At 43.6% G+C, this 15,066-nt stretch overlaps 1 protein-coding gene across 4 annotated transcripts in view; it reads left to right on the forward strand.

Moving 5' to 3' along the window:
- ABHD3 (abhydrolase domain containing 3, phospholipase) overlaps positions 1-15,066 on the forward strand; it is a 336,327-nt gene that overhangs the window by 166,675 nt on the left and 154,586 nt on the right. For all 4 annotated transcript variants that reach the window (XM_069220003.1, XM_069220002.1, XM_069220004.1 and 1 more), the window contains one exon: positions 9,055-9,167. In XM_069220003.1, the coding sequence (XP_069076104.1) occupies positions 9,055-9,167 (113 nt within the window). The remainder of the gene's footprint in view (positions 1-9,054; positions 9,168-15,066) is intronic.

Genomic DNA, 15,066 nt, shown 5'->3' on the forward strand with positions numbered 1-15,066 from the left:
CTGGGCGGGGGGCAACTCTACAGTCCTTACCATCTCCCCATATGCCGTGGGGCTGGGGCTGCAACGCACCTTCCTCTCCCTTCCTTTTAGGGATCCCTGACCTCATGCTGCTGTTCCTGCACTGGGCACTACGTGCTGGCAGGAAACGTAGGGGTGCCGTATACAGAGGCTTCCCTTCCCCCCACGACCAACGTCGAAGTTGCTGCCTGCGGCCAGGTGTGGTCGGACCCACTCGTCGCCATTGTAGTATTGGGGGCACTAGGCCCTCATGCTACTAAAATGAGGTGACACATACACATAGTCTGGGTTCTGTTAACTGGCCACGGGCATGTGATCCCAACCCTTTTTATTGGCAGGGTCACCTGACCGGTGACGCCTGTGTTGGATGGGTATGGGGTGTATTTAAAGCCAGCCCTCAGCCAAGTAGCTGGTGGAACACCAGAACGTGTCCAGCAGGACACTACATTTAAGGCTTTCTGTGCCAAACAAGATGACACTAGCCCGTCGTAACCTTCATCCCAGAACTGTTCCCTCTAGGACTGGTACCTACTGACACCGCTGCAGAATCAACTCTAGCTCCCACTCCTAACCCCCTCCCCGTGACCCCCAGCATCGCCCACCTCACAGAGGCGAGCAAACCGGCAGGATGCTGTCCCCCAGTGTTGCTGTTCGGTGCTTGCAGTCACGTGAACAGATACCTAGGATCTTCATTTTGTCATAATTAGCCACAGCACATTTGACAGTAGTACAGGTCTCTTATCGCCGCTCCACATGCACTCTAACCCACCTTCCCTCTTTGTCCAGTGAGCCCCACTCCTCCTGCAAGCTACAATAAAAAAAATTCTAGCACTTGCGTTAAGAATTTTTCAATTCTATTAAGGACACGGAGACGAGGATTATGCTTCTCTTTCTTCACTTCATTTTTCACAGCAGCCAATCATAAAGTGAAACCAGAAAAAACTACAAATCCCAAAAGTCCCATTAACACATGTTGAACATAGAGCAGGACCTCTATATAACGCTCACGCACATAACTCCACTGTCTTTGCTCGATCAACACAAAAAGTCTAATCGAGTCCATAATCCACCAACTGAAGGACATCAAAACAGCCCGAAAAGGAGAACCAAGACGACCAACTTGAAAAGAAGGGGGAGAAATCCTATATCCGCCAGGATCCTCAAATCAATGTGCTGGAGAACCGACAAAATTATTTGTCCTCAGCTCCTGAAAGAGATGAAAAGCCACGCCATAAAACTGAACCAAAATGGAATAATCCTATATTTATTAATAATAGAGAGGGAAAAGTACTGAAACACCATAAACATGTCAATGAAGAAGGTAAACAGATATAGAATAATAAACCAAAACACAATATCAACAGTGCGGGTGGGATAATCCTCGCCTCCGTGTCCTTAATAGAATTGAAAAATTCTTAACGCAAATGCTAGAATTTATTTTATTCTATGTCAGGACCGGAGGCTCCGATTATGCTTGTTTAAAGCTGATTCACCACTAACGATGAAATATCCATAATAGGCTTACAATAGAAGGATTTGAACGTAGATTCAGAGGACTAATCTGCCGCCCTTAAAATGTCTTCCAGACGGGAACCCAAAGCAAAAGATTTTGAAGCAATGGCCCATCTAGTGGAATGAGCAACAAATTTGGAAATATCAGTACCTGCTTCATATTCAATATCCAGCGAACCCATCTGACCAGAGTGGCAGATGAAACAGGGTGAAAAGGCTTAACCAATGAAATTAGCAACTGACCCCCCCATATCAGAACAAACTTCTTCTGTACTTACCTCATAAGCTCTGAGACATTGAACAACACACAGTTTGGGATTGTCCACAAGACTAGGATAAGAAACTGACTTCAAATTACACTTGGTATGACGTGAAACAGAAAAAGTTACTCCCTCAGGAGAAAAAATCCTACCTGCTAAGTCCAGGGCACTAACATCAGACACCCTTTTACATGAAATTAAGCATAATAACATGGTGAGATTGGCTGAAAGCTGCTTCCTGGAAAGGAACCTATTAGCCGGCCAAGACTCTAAAAAGTGTAAAACCACATTCACATCCCACAGAGTAGAATAACACGGATGAGAGGTGTTAGCTAACCTTATACCCCTCAAAAGCTTGCAAACAATGGGTAATTCCCCAACTGGTTTACCCTCAATTGGCAAATGACCCGCCGAAATGGCTGACCGATAGTTATTAACAGATCTATATGCCATACCTGATGAAGCTAAAGAAGACAAAAAATTTAAGACCAAACTGCAATCTGCTGAAGAGGGATCTGCATTCCGTGCACTGCACCAAGCACTCCATCGATTCCAAGCGGAAGCATATCTCTTGTGGGTACTGCCAGACCAGGATCCTGCAATGAAAGCGGAAGACTCTTGCAAAAGGCCTGGGACACTCCATCTTTCCCTGAAAGACACCAAGCCACTAGGGCCAGCTGTCCCGAAAGAACAAGAGGATGAGGAAAGCCCAGAGGCTCCAGAAGGAGGTTCCACCTGAACGGAATTAATAGAGGATGTCTGCAACTCAATTCCAGAGCCCTTGGAAACCAAGCCTGGGCCCTCCAGAGAGGAGTCACCAGAGCAAGATCCGCCTGCTGAGGACAGATCTGAGCCAATACCCTGAGAATCATCAAGAAGGGTGGAAAAGCATACCCCCTGATCCAGAGACCAATCCTGCAGGAATGCATCTGTCGCTAATGCTTCCGGATCCGGCCTCCAACTGACAAACCTCTTCATTTGTCGGTTGAGACGGGAAGAAAACAGATCTATCGAGAAAGGATCCCACCGAGCGCAGAGGGCCCGAAAAACCTGGGGGTGAAACCTCCAGTAGCTGAAATCTTGAAGGTGAAGAGAATGCCAATCCACGACTGAATTGCTGCTCCCTGGCAGATATTCCGTCACCACTGAGATCCGGTGTTGAAGGCAGAAGTGCCAGAAATCCTTGTCAATCTCTGCTCGAATGCGATATCTAGTACCCCCCCCAATTTGTTGACATATCTCACCGTCGAGATATTGTCCATGCGAAGAAGTATACAACAATATGTCTTGAGAGGGGACAGACTCTTGATTGCAAATGAGCGCACTAGAAGCTCCAGACAATTGATATGCAGGTCCAGTTCCTACTTGGACCAACGACCCCCTGTGGAGACAGACCCGCAATGGGCCCCCCATACCCAAAGACTGGCATTAAACTCTATCACAATCTCCAGGGAGGAGCTGAAAATAGCTCTGCCATTCCAAGCCTCCATGTGGTCTAACCACCAACTCACCTCCAATCGAGCCTCCTCTGAAAGAGGAACCTGATCCACATATCTGAGGCCCTTCTGTAGATGGGAAATGTTCAACCTCTGCAGCGCTCTGTGATGGAGAGGACCCAGAAATATTGGCTGGATTGAGGAAGAGAGCAGGCCAACCTTGCGGGTAATCGCTCTCAATGATACAGTTTGTCTGGACAACAGTACCCTCAATTCCCTCTTGAGTAAATGAATTTTTTGAGAGGGAAGGATCAACTGAGATCGGATGGAGTCTACTCGCAATCCCAGAAAATCCATCTGCTGAACCGGAATTAATACTGACTTTTGGACGGTGATTTTGTGCCACGCTTGCAGAAAACCCGCTGCCCTGCCCCCAACATAGCCTCCGAACTCACAATCAAGCTCACCTATAGATCCTGCGTCCTGGGAGTAGGATTGGGTGCCCTTAGATCTCCCTCTGCGGAACCTGGATCGACCTGACCTCGGGTGGGAGGGGTAGAAGGTTGGGGTGAAAGCATCATATTCTTGGAAGCCACCTCTTCCTTGTTGATAGTAACCACTCTGAGGGCCCCGTTGGTTGAAACGGCCAAAGGCATGCCCCCTGTAGCATCCGGGTCCGCGAAAATGTGGACAAAGAACTCTTTTGTCCAGATTCACGTAAGTCGCAGCAAACTTAGATAGTTCTTTAAGGAACGGGGAGCAAAAAAGCAAGCCCTGAGCCTGAGGACCTGACTCTGAGGTGGCAAGGTCTGCCAATTTGGGATCCAACTTAATCAAAATGGAACGGCGACGTTCCGTGGAAATAGCACAATTAGCTTTACCCTTGAGCCCAACCTATCAAAATGTCGGGGTCAATGGATTCACCCAATTCCTTGGCCTGAAAACCCATTTCCAAAATCTTAGTCAATGGGCCAGTTACATCCAAAAGCTTTTCCTGATAACCACGCCAGGTGCGATCTATGACCTTCTTCAGGTCTTTAGAAGTCTTCTTCAGATAGGTGACTAAAGTAGGATCCAATTGTGACGTCTCAGTCACCTTAGAAGTGAAATCTGGTCTGGGGCACTCAGACCGCAATCTGGATCGACCCTCCTTTTCAATTCCATGTCTAATGTGGGATTCCACATAATCTTCCACCTCCGCTGGGGGCAACCATAGGGAAGACCGGGGATGCACAATGTCCTCCAGATCAAACATAAGGACTTTAGGCGTAGGAATAGGCTCCTCCTGGTAGTGCGATTTCTTTTTGCGCTTACGAGGTAGATCATCCCCTTGATCAGAAGAATGGTCTGATGAGGAAGAAGCTAGATGTTCCTTGGACTTAGACTTCTGTGAGGAAGAAGCGTTATAGTCATGATCGCTGGCCATAGCCATAATAAGGCTTTCAAAGTCCGCATCGTACGGAGTAGTACTCTGCTTAAGGGTTGGAGAACCGCCAGACAAGTAGGGTTCTGTAAGAGCCTGCATGCCCGAGGGGGCTACCCATCCTTGCTGCTCTGCAAAACCCAGAAGATGGTGTTTAATAGGTTTGATAGCCTGTGCCAAAGCCTGATTGACAGTATGCCGCACTCCAGCATCCAAAGCGTAGACCAAGTCCTGCTAAAAAAAAACAGCTGGATCATCCATATAGTACTCATCCCCTGCTTGGTCATCATAACCAGCCATGCTGCAAAACAGCAGAGAGGGCTCCAAAGGAGCTGTAATCCAGAATATGGGGAATGAATACAGGGCAGAAATCAACCCTTAACAAAGGGGGTGATATTTATATATATATATATATATATATATATATATATATATATGTATGTATAATAATATATGTATGTATGTATGTATAATAATAGTATATATATATCACTATTTTATAGTATGTGGAGGGAGCTCTGCCCAAACAAGGAAAAAACAGGCCCAGCCTGTATAAATATTTTTTTTGCAACCCCAAAATAATAATTGGGGTGTAAAACGGGGAGCACAGCAGGCAACTAGAGATGATCACATGTGTCTCGACGTGTTGAATAGCACTCTGCTTTGCGCGTATGTGCTAAAAATAGAAAAGAACTGTGGTCATAGAGAGATGACTGTGCGGCAAAGCCACGCGTCCACGCTCTCCTGCTCCCACTACACCAGCATGGGGTTGTGATCAGATTGGCCGAGGAAAATAAAACGCTCCTAAAGTTACAGTGAAAATAATCTACTGCGCGCTCGCCGCGCGATAATTATAGCATTTAACAGCACAGATAAAAGTAGAGATAAAGCAAAACACACTTAACTGGCTGTGAAGCAGCAAAGAAAAATGAGTGGAGTTATGTGTGTCAGCGTTATATGAAGGTCCTCATCTATGGTCATCAAGTGTTAATGGGACTGTTGGGATTTGTAGTTTTTTCTGGTTTCACTTTATGATTGGCTGCTGTGAAAAATAAAGTGAAGAAAGAGAAGCATAATCGGAGCCTCCAGCCCTGACATAGAATTATATACCACCTGTGATGCCTTGCCGTCCCCACTGACAGATTTCCAAGCTGCTGTCATTTGCTGTTTGTATTACAAGTAGTTCCATGCAATGCATGCACCACTTACTATTAGCACGATGTTTAGAACTGTATTTGCCATTTATAAACCACAATGTGGTTTATGCCTGAATGTACAAAGCATTGTAGTTCCTTATTTTTAAAAATCGAAGAAAATAAATTAAAACAAACATAGCGATATCGTCCAGTGTATAACTTTCTTTTTTCGAACTCCGGCTTGTTTCATGAGAATTATAATTTTCCCACCAACCATATCCTTAAGGTGCTCAGGATACTTTTTGCTCAAATGTTTCCGACCGAATTGAGCAATCTGCCTATAACTGCTTGGAAGATGATGAGGGCCCTTCTTATGCAAAGGGACAACCAAACCTCTTGACCGTGATTCTCAAATCACTCCTTTAAAATAACAATAATGAAACAAAGGTGTCAAAAGAATGGACCCGAGAGATGCTTCCTTCTTCATAACTGAAAGTGGAACCTTGTAGGGCCCCACAGACTCTGAAGATCTAGAACTAGAGCCTGTTTTTCACCCCAGGCTTCAGCAGCTTCATCTTTTTTCCCACTGCTTCCTTTCCTCGTAGTAAAGCAGGGTACGTTCCAAGCCCCTCTTCTGGGACTCACCAGAGCCCAAGCCACATGAATGATGCTGCAGTGTTTTGTGTTACTGAACGTTTTCTTCCAGAGATCAGGTCAAGAGTACTGAAGGTTCTTCGAAGACAGGTTCATCTATCCTCAAGACGTTCTCTCAAAATGAGTGAATGAATAAAACATAATGTTTTTTTATGTATTTCCTAAATGTAAATGTTATTCTTTACAACTCAGGCACGCATTCTCACTGGAAACAGCCTTCCCTCCGTTATATGTAATTAATACACATGGGTCCACTGTACAATCCTTTTGTTAGTAATGCTCATTTATGTCATCCACAAAAGAAAAAAAATCACAGGTAATCGTTTTAAGATTTTTTTCTGATTAATGTTTAACTCTTGGTGTCATAATTTAAGAATCTCATCAAACATGTTACCCAACACTTGCTTCACTCACTGGCTCACTCCGTGTTTGGCTATTTAACTGGAGCTTTCTCAAGAGGTTACACAGTATTGTGCAGTATCACACTTGCATCCTCCTTCCTACATCAGTTTGCTTATCATCAAAGTCATCAAAGGTCAGCTACTGTGGTTGGAAAGAAGTGTGTTCCCTTGGTCGGCGCTTGAGTGATGATGGTTCAAACAGATTAAACTATGGCCCTCTTCTGTCTTTAGAAAGGGCAAGCACAACAGTTTTTTCAAGTTGGCAGCAAAAATGTGTGAATGGCCCATCAATCAGGCAGTGCTTATTCTTGCTGGTCTCCCTCGTTGCACGGTTGAGAACCAGAGACCATCTCCAGTCCTTTTAGAAGTGAGAAGTCCTTTACTCCATTTGCAAGACCTGAGAGCAGCCATCCATCAACATCATTGTGACCCACCAAGCTGCCAGCTGCAAACATCTGCTACCTTGATTTGCACACTCAAAATTACATACTCTTTTTCCTCTTCTCCATCCAGGGCATCTCTCCCAGAAGTCCACCTGCAAAGAAGGATAAGGGTATCTCCTGTGTCATCTTTGTTTGAACCTGTTAGAACCTGGAAGGATCATGGGTTAGGTTAGAATCTCTGCCCTTTTCACTACCGTTCCTTCCTTCCATATCCCACCACAGCCCTTACCCCCTATGCAGTAACCTAAATGCTTTGCTTTCGCACAATCATTGATGGCACTCATCCCTTCGGTTAACCTTATCTTCACTCACAGCGAAGGGCTGGACGAAGAGCTGTTTAGCACCATGCCTGGGTGGACTTCAAAGTACATTTATCACAATTCGCAACTACCCTTTTTGGTCCTAACCGGTTGACTCCATGGCTGGTATTACTATTGTTGGTCCTGTTTAGCTCCTGAACAAAACCATGTGGTATTCTTTGGTTACTTCACTGTGAGAGAGATAGCACTTCTTTTATTCCTAGGTGAACTCCATGTAGTAATTTCTGCTGTTCATCCATGCCTTCATAAGTCTGGCCTCTGTCACTCCTGGATATACTGATGTAGTTTCTTTGGATGTTTAAATGTGCATCCAAGGATTGGAAATCTGTCATTCCTGGGTGGTTCCATAGAGTCATGCGGTGTTGGAAACGTATAGTAGTCTGGTTGCATACCACTTCTGGATAACTGGATAATTGGTTCCAGTAGCTCATGGGCTGGCAACACTTTCTGGCTGCTTAACCAAGTTTTTAGAGATTTGGACCTCTGTTGCTTTGGATAGACCCTTTAGTAGTTTCTAGTGGTTTAATTATGTCTTTGTTGATTGAACGTCGGTCTTTCTTTGGCAGAGTCAAATATAGTACTGCTTGTAGACCCTTCTGAGACACACCTATTGGGGCTTCTATGTTATTGTACCAAACACCCTGAAGGTGAAAATGATCCCCTTGAATGATAGTGTCTATTCTCTCACACTGCACCATTTCATGCTGAAAAACAGCAACGTTACCACACCAGTTTCATAGCACTTCTTCTCTAAACCTCAAGTACCATATCCAACAACTCCCATACGTGTCACACTATAATCAGCATCTTTTATACTATCAATGCTAAAGGTGCATCCAAAAGCCTGATGTAAATGAGAGAGCTTCATTGCCCTCGAAGCGGTATCAAGCGCGCCAGTTATAATGTGAACAACGAGGTGCCCAGAACCATTTGGGTATTTAAATCTACTACAGAAAAGTTATAACTGGGACTACGCAACATCTGAAAATACATGTGGTCATGCCTGGCGCTGCTAGCTGTGTCATTTATGGAGACATTTGAGTCCTTTTTTATTTACGAGTATAATGAAATAACAATGAAGGAAAACTATTTAAAGCACCTGTGAGTAAATGTCTATTTTTTACAGGCATTTGAGAAAGGCAATCAGCTGAAACACGTCATGCTGGGTGAAATGAATGTGGATGAGAATCCGTAAAGTGCTCCTTTTTGGCTCTAAAGTGGAGCCTGTTTGGTTGCTATATTTCACGTGCATGCCACTTGCACGAAGGAAGCTCCCATCCCAAAGAGTTCGGCAATATTGGTGGCATTTGTGAAAGGATATATATATATATAGTATGAAATTAAGATGTTCCAATATGTTCCTGAGGTCGAATATTCCTGTATCATGAAACTTTGAGCTGGCTTTGAAGTTTGCACATAGGCTAATTTTGCTTCCTTTTGACCCTTTGCAGACACCAAGGACGTACTGTGCTACCAACACAGAAGATTTGGAAGCTGCTATTCATCACATACACAGCGCGCACCCCTCTGCTCCTCTTATGGCGGCGGGTGTTTCCATGGGAGGGTAAGACTTAACCAAATTGCTTTTTACCCACTTCTTTGTAAAGATGGTGCTTAATGGTTTTGAGTGTTATCCTACAGAGCTGGCTTGGCTACCATGCCTTTGACAATGAGCAAGTACAGAAGTAAACCAGAATTACCATGACTTAGATCGCCCAGGCAAACCTATGGGGTCTAGACTAAATACAGAAGAAGGTTGTGTTTGGCTAACACCTTGATCTGATTATGTGCATTTATGCCTAACAAAACTGCAAAACTCAAGAACATCATGTATTGCTGAAGTTGATTCAGTGATTAGGCTCTGGTGCTGATGTCTCACTTGCATCTCTGTATTTGTAAGTCTAAAATAACATAACAGTTAAATTCTAGAGGTGTGTTGGATTTATGTAATTTGTTTTCGCACAATGATGTGAAATTGTGGCAAAATTAATATTATGCATAATTACGCAGTCAGTCTGTCGTTTTGCTCTGTATTTTAGCATGAAATGCATTCTTGCATCCATTTTTGATGTGAGGATGCCTTTTGCCCTAAAAAATTAAGCAGAAAACTAATAGCTTCACTAACAACAGCTGCTGGGATTCTGTTATATCCATTGTGTTCACTGTTCATTTTTACTGCAAATGGCATGCAATTGTCCAAAGTGGTGGCGTTTTCGGAATTTCAAGTAACAGGCATAATGTGACATTCTACAAATTATCTTAATTACACTGGCGTAAATTAAATATTTAAATAAGGTCTATTAAGTTGTTGTCTCTCTAATCATCATGAAAACAGGTGCATGAGTTTTGCTAGAAAAAAACAGTGCAGTCACAAGATGACAAGCTAAGTGAATTATTTAGCCTGCCACCCAAAACTGCGTATAGATAACCATCTACGTCACCAACCTACTAGTGAATAGCAAACGTACCAACAAAACCAAATCAGACATCATTTAGGATACACCATTTGAAACTAATTAGTTCACATCCTACAAACACGTATGTGGTCAAGCCTCCATCGAAGCAACAAATAGTGTAACTGTCTAGGTTAAAGGATCTTGCAGCTGTGAATGTAAAATGTTTTGGCACAGCCCAAGGTCTAGGGTTTAATGTACTGACTCAGGCAGCGTAAACACATTAGAGTAGGACACAGGGAAGGGAGCTTCAGGAGCTGACAGACATGGTTACAATTGAAAGTAGTCCTTTGTGCATTTCCATGCAAGTACTTGAGTGGAAGTTGAAGGATGCACCCAAACAGCAAATAGCATCAGGGTCGAGATAAATACGTCACTGGACTGAGTCAAAATGTGATTGACAAAGTCTCAAACAAGTGCCTGAAACAGGCTGATCGAAGAAAGCCAATGGTTGAAACGGCTAAGCCAAAGTCTACTTTGTGTCTTTTGTTAACAAGAGGTCTATTTGACAGAGGTGCTGTCAAAACCCAGGCCTAAAACAAGATTCACAAAATCTCAAGCAAGTAGCTGAAGTAGATTGAAGAAAGATAATGGTTGAAAGGAGCAGACCCAGTGCCCAGTCTAGATATATTGCTAGCAGTAGATCTGTTTGACACCTATGCTGTCAAATCCCAGACTTAAAATGGTTGTCTACCTCACCTCATTTAAGTGATGCTCTTCTCTGGGAAAGACATCGTGGCACCAAACATTATTTATGAACAACGATGAATGGGCGCCTTTTCACAATGCAGACCTCAACACCACAACTCCGGTGGGTACCCGTTTCTCCACTAGGGGGCTCTATGTAATGGATATATCAGCCTTAATCCTTTAGGGAAATATCAAAAAAACATTGCAGTGGCAGAAATGATTAACATTTAAATCTTTAGAACTGCTTGCTATAATTTGAATGTATCCCTTCCTTTTTAATGTCCCCTTAGGACTCTCTCACACTCACTCATCTTCCCAGCTCTGAAGGCCCCACACAACTCTGGAGAGTTGGAGTGAAGGAGGCCTGGACCACCACTCACTCGTTTGCTGCCTATGACTCCACTTCCTGATCAAAATCATCACAGTCCAAACTTTGGAAGAATTTTGCCTAAACTATGCAGCCGATGACTATCATGGGGCAACCAACACATTGCCTCATCCACTCTTCCCTCTTGTGCAACGGATGGTAACAAATCATCTCATTTTATTCCATCATTTCAACTTACTTGATCACCACCTTAGATTTGTATGTTTTCTGTTCATGTCCTAATCTCAGTAGAGTAAAAGAACTTTCAATGAAATAAAACAGAATGAGTATTTCACTTGCATTCTCCCTGCACAGATATATTTATAAGAAAACCTTTAAAGCTGATCCTTTAAAGAACTGCCCATTTTGGGACACAAAAGTCCTTAAATCTGGCTAGAAAACTAGATCATCTCCTCTTCATCATCCCACCTCCCTTTAGACACTACCCATGGCATGCATAACACAGCACCAAAGCCACGTAGTTAACCCCACTTCAAAAGCATTTTTATCAGGATTTATATATACTCAGCCGTACTCCCAACAAAATTCATGGGACAAAAAATCTGGCACCCTGACAGCAGCAACAAGGCCCTAATGTTTTTAACCTGTTTAAGCATTGCCACCTCAGCAGCACTCCAACACCACTCCTCCCAGCAACCTGTCCGTACAAGTTTACCTTATACATACCTCACTCACGTACCAATGTGGACGCCAGATCCATATCATGAACCCCACAAAATACAATGCGATTACACAATTAATATAACATGAACATAACTGGAGACCCATTACTATTATGAAGCACTACTTTAGACTACACCACAGACTCCACCACACCCCTCTCTCTAGATGCTGATCCTCACATCACAGCAGAACACTTGATATTCACCACAAAAACACAGAACTATACTAAATGTGTCAAGCATCTCCAGACACTCAATTAAACTGAACACTTCAGGTATCACCACTTAATATGCATCTGCATGTAACTCTCCACTTTCAATCAACCAGTCAATACTCCAGAAGCTCAACAAACAAAACTCATCAATTTTCCTTCAAAGAGGAATAAGGAGGAGTCATGGTGCCCAAGGAGAGAAACAATATTGGAACATGTGAGAGGTATGAAAACTTCAAACAAGCAACCCAAATCAATTAAAATACACTATTTATGGACCAAGAAATGGGACTCTGGGAAACATAGTCCTAGAAACCCGGAAACCCGGGACACAGACCACTTAAAACTGTAGGAAGGATTTAAGGACTCTAACAGAGCAAGGTACGAGAGTCAATCACCATATTTAATAAATAAAACAGTCCATGTTATTAATATCTCAGCTCTAGTCCTAGTTAAGAACAACTGTAAAAGTATTAGTAGCACATTTTACCACCCATCCACAACCAGCTTAATAATTGACCAACATGTGTGAAAAGACAATACCGACTTCTTGAGGTATGAGGTTCAAGGAATCCCCATATGACAGAGTACAGCTCCGCAGCGGAGTACAGCTCCGCAGCGGATTCAGATATAGGCAGAAGATTATAAGATTTACACTTCTTCTTTGGTGCTTTCCGCAGAGACAGTCCAAATATATCCCTTTACTGCTGTTTGGATGGCCAATCGCAAAAACACTCCTCTTGCAGAATTCAATATCATTGAAAACCGTGAACTTTCAAATGAGCAGCCAGGTGTGCTAGGAAGTGGCTGACATTTTTTCCTGTGCCACAGCTGGCTCCTGTACTGGGGCCTAAGATGCCAGCAGGACTGAAATGAGGGGCATTTTGAGGTAAGCAACGAGGAGAGGAAGCTACAGCGCTCCTGATCTCCGGTTGGTGGGTTGTGTGGAGTTTCCTTGGTTTTCAAGTGGACAGTTAAGACACTTTCTCCTCTCCCCAGGATCAGCTAAGAAATAAAATTGTGCCAACCAAGTCTGGCAGAAACTACATCGACTGGTAACTGGCTAGGACACAAGGTAGTATTGTTGGTGATTGTACTGTTTGTGAGATGACCATGGTCAGTTGGCATTGCTGCAGCATACCAGCGCCGGCTGTGTGTTCCACCTGGTGCCCCAGGGTGTGGCACCTTAGAAAGAGGGAATTACCCTAACTACTGCAGGCCTACCGTGGAGATGGCTGCTCATAGGCTTGACTGCAGCTCCATGATATTAGAGTAATAGGTGGTTGATGAAACAGGAGCTAAGACAAGATCTGAGTTGATTCTCCTAGCCATCCTGCTATCTGCTAGGAGGATGAATTTGTAAATATGACGGGACTGCTGAAAAGGGAGTCCGAGGTAGGTGGGTCCGAGTCTTAGTTGGTAGCAAGCAAGTAACAACCTCTTTCATGCAGAGTCCCTTTTCATGGGCGCACTGAAAGAGCTCCAACTCACATTAAGGACTATTAAAGAGAAAGTGACATCATAGGAGAAGATTATTAGAAGTAATTGAAGGAAGGCTGTAAAATCTGGTGCAGAATGTAAGTGAGAGATTGAGCCTTTGGGCTGCGCAAGGAGAATAAGTAAGTTGCTGAATTTTGTGAATATACAGCTCATTTTGTTCTGCATCTGGAGGCAAATGTGAAGCCACTAGAAAATGAAGCCTGCTAAAAGTGCGCATATAGACACACAGAGATGCTCATGAATACAATATGCATAATGGCACACGCATAGTCGCTCACCCCGTGCTTATCACTACAACCATGTACACTTACACATTGGTGCGCTCATAATCACACACATTTCACCGCTTTTCCATACACCAATTGTCAATCCCAAGCGAGCAGACACTGAAACACACAAAACTACCTCACAAGTTTACTTCTCAAAAACACACACAAACACGCAGCATTGCAACAATTCACACATAAAAGTACTCACAGACACACCCTCAGAAGCCAAACACACAATCACGTGTACACACAGTATACATGTGTACACGTTAAACCATGTGAACACTAAAAAATAAACACATTGTGTGAGTCTTGCCTGTGTCCTGGTGCTGATGGTTCAGCCTTTTTATGCCTGAGACTAAACAAGTGCGAGAATCAGCACAATATTGCTAACTTGTTTATTTCACTGATAGTGCTGTATACATTCATAATTTGTTATAATCATTCTATATGTGTAACATACTTTTACTCATGCCAGTATCAGTTCTGTTTTTCCTATGCAGAGAAGTTACACCTGGAGAGTGGAAGAAGGTTATGTTCAGTCCAGCCAGATCCAAGCCTCATCATACCCAGCCAGGCTCTCAGTATTAATGGTGAAGCCACAGTTGTTTCCTAGAGCCTTGTACTGTAGACACTGTGTGCAGTCCATGGTTAGTTTTAGCGAGCGGGTTGTAAAGGTGGGGAGTCAAGAGCAGAGCGTTTACTCTGTGTGTGGTGCTTCCCTCCCAGGTTTCCCATTTTTCATGTTCTTGCACGCTTCTGGGCCTTCTCTTTCCTTTTACAGCACTTCATATTCTGTCCCTCCCGCTCCCTTCCCCAACTCTTCATGTTCTGTCCATTCCACAAATCCTCGCCTGTCTTCGAATTCCTGCTCCCTTTCGCACTTCCTTCCTTCTCTGCCCCTCCATAACTTGCTGTCTTATATATCTTTCACTGTCTTATCCCTCTGGTACTATCTTTGTCTTGCTTGCTTCCTCTTCTCTGTGCATTTCTGCTTTTCTGCCACAGTCAGACTACCTCATCCTTTTACACTTAAACAACGTTGGTGTACCGTCCTACTCTACACCCTCATCTCTAACTCACTGAACCTGCCTGCTTCTTCTATACTCCCTTCTCTCTGTCTTTCTTCCTATTTTGCCTCAACTCGTTGTCTGCCGTATTTCTCTCTCTCCATGTCTTAAACTATACCCCTTACCTAGTCCTTTCGCGTCTTGTCATACTTCCTCTACATTACTACTCTCCTTTTACCCCGCTTGCATTCATCCCCATTCCCCCCCTTTCAATCTATC

The sequence above is a fragment of the Pleurodeles waltl genome, chromosome 2_2 (genome assembly GCF_031143425.1).
Source record: "Pleurodeles waltl isolate 20211129_DDA chromosome 2_2, aPleWal1.hap1.20221129, whole genome shotgun sequence".
In the NCBI taxonomy this organism is placed as follows: domain Eukaryota; kingdom Metazoa; phylum Chordata; class Amphibia; order Caudata; family Salamandridae; genus Pleurodeles; species Pleurodeles waltl.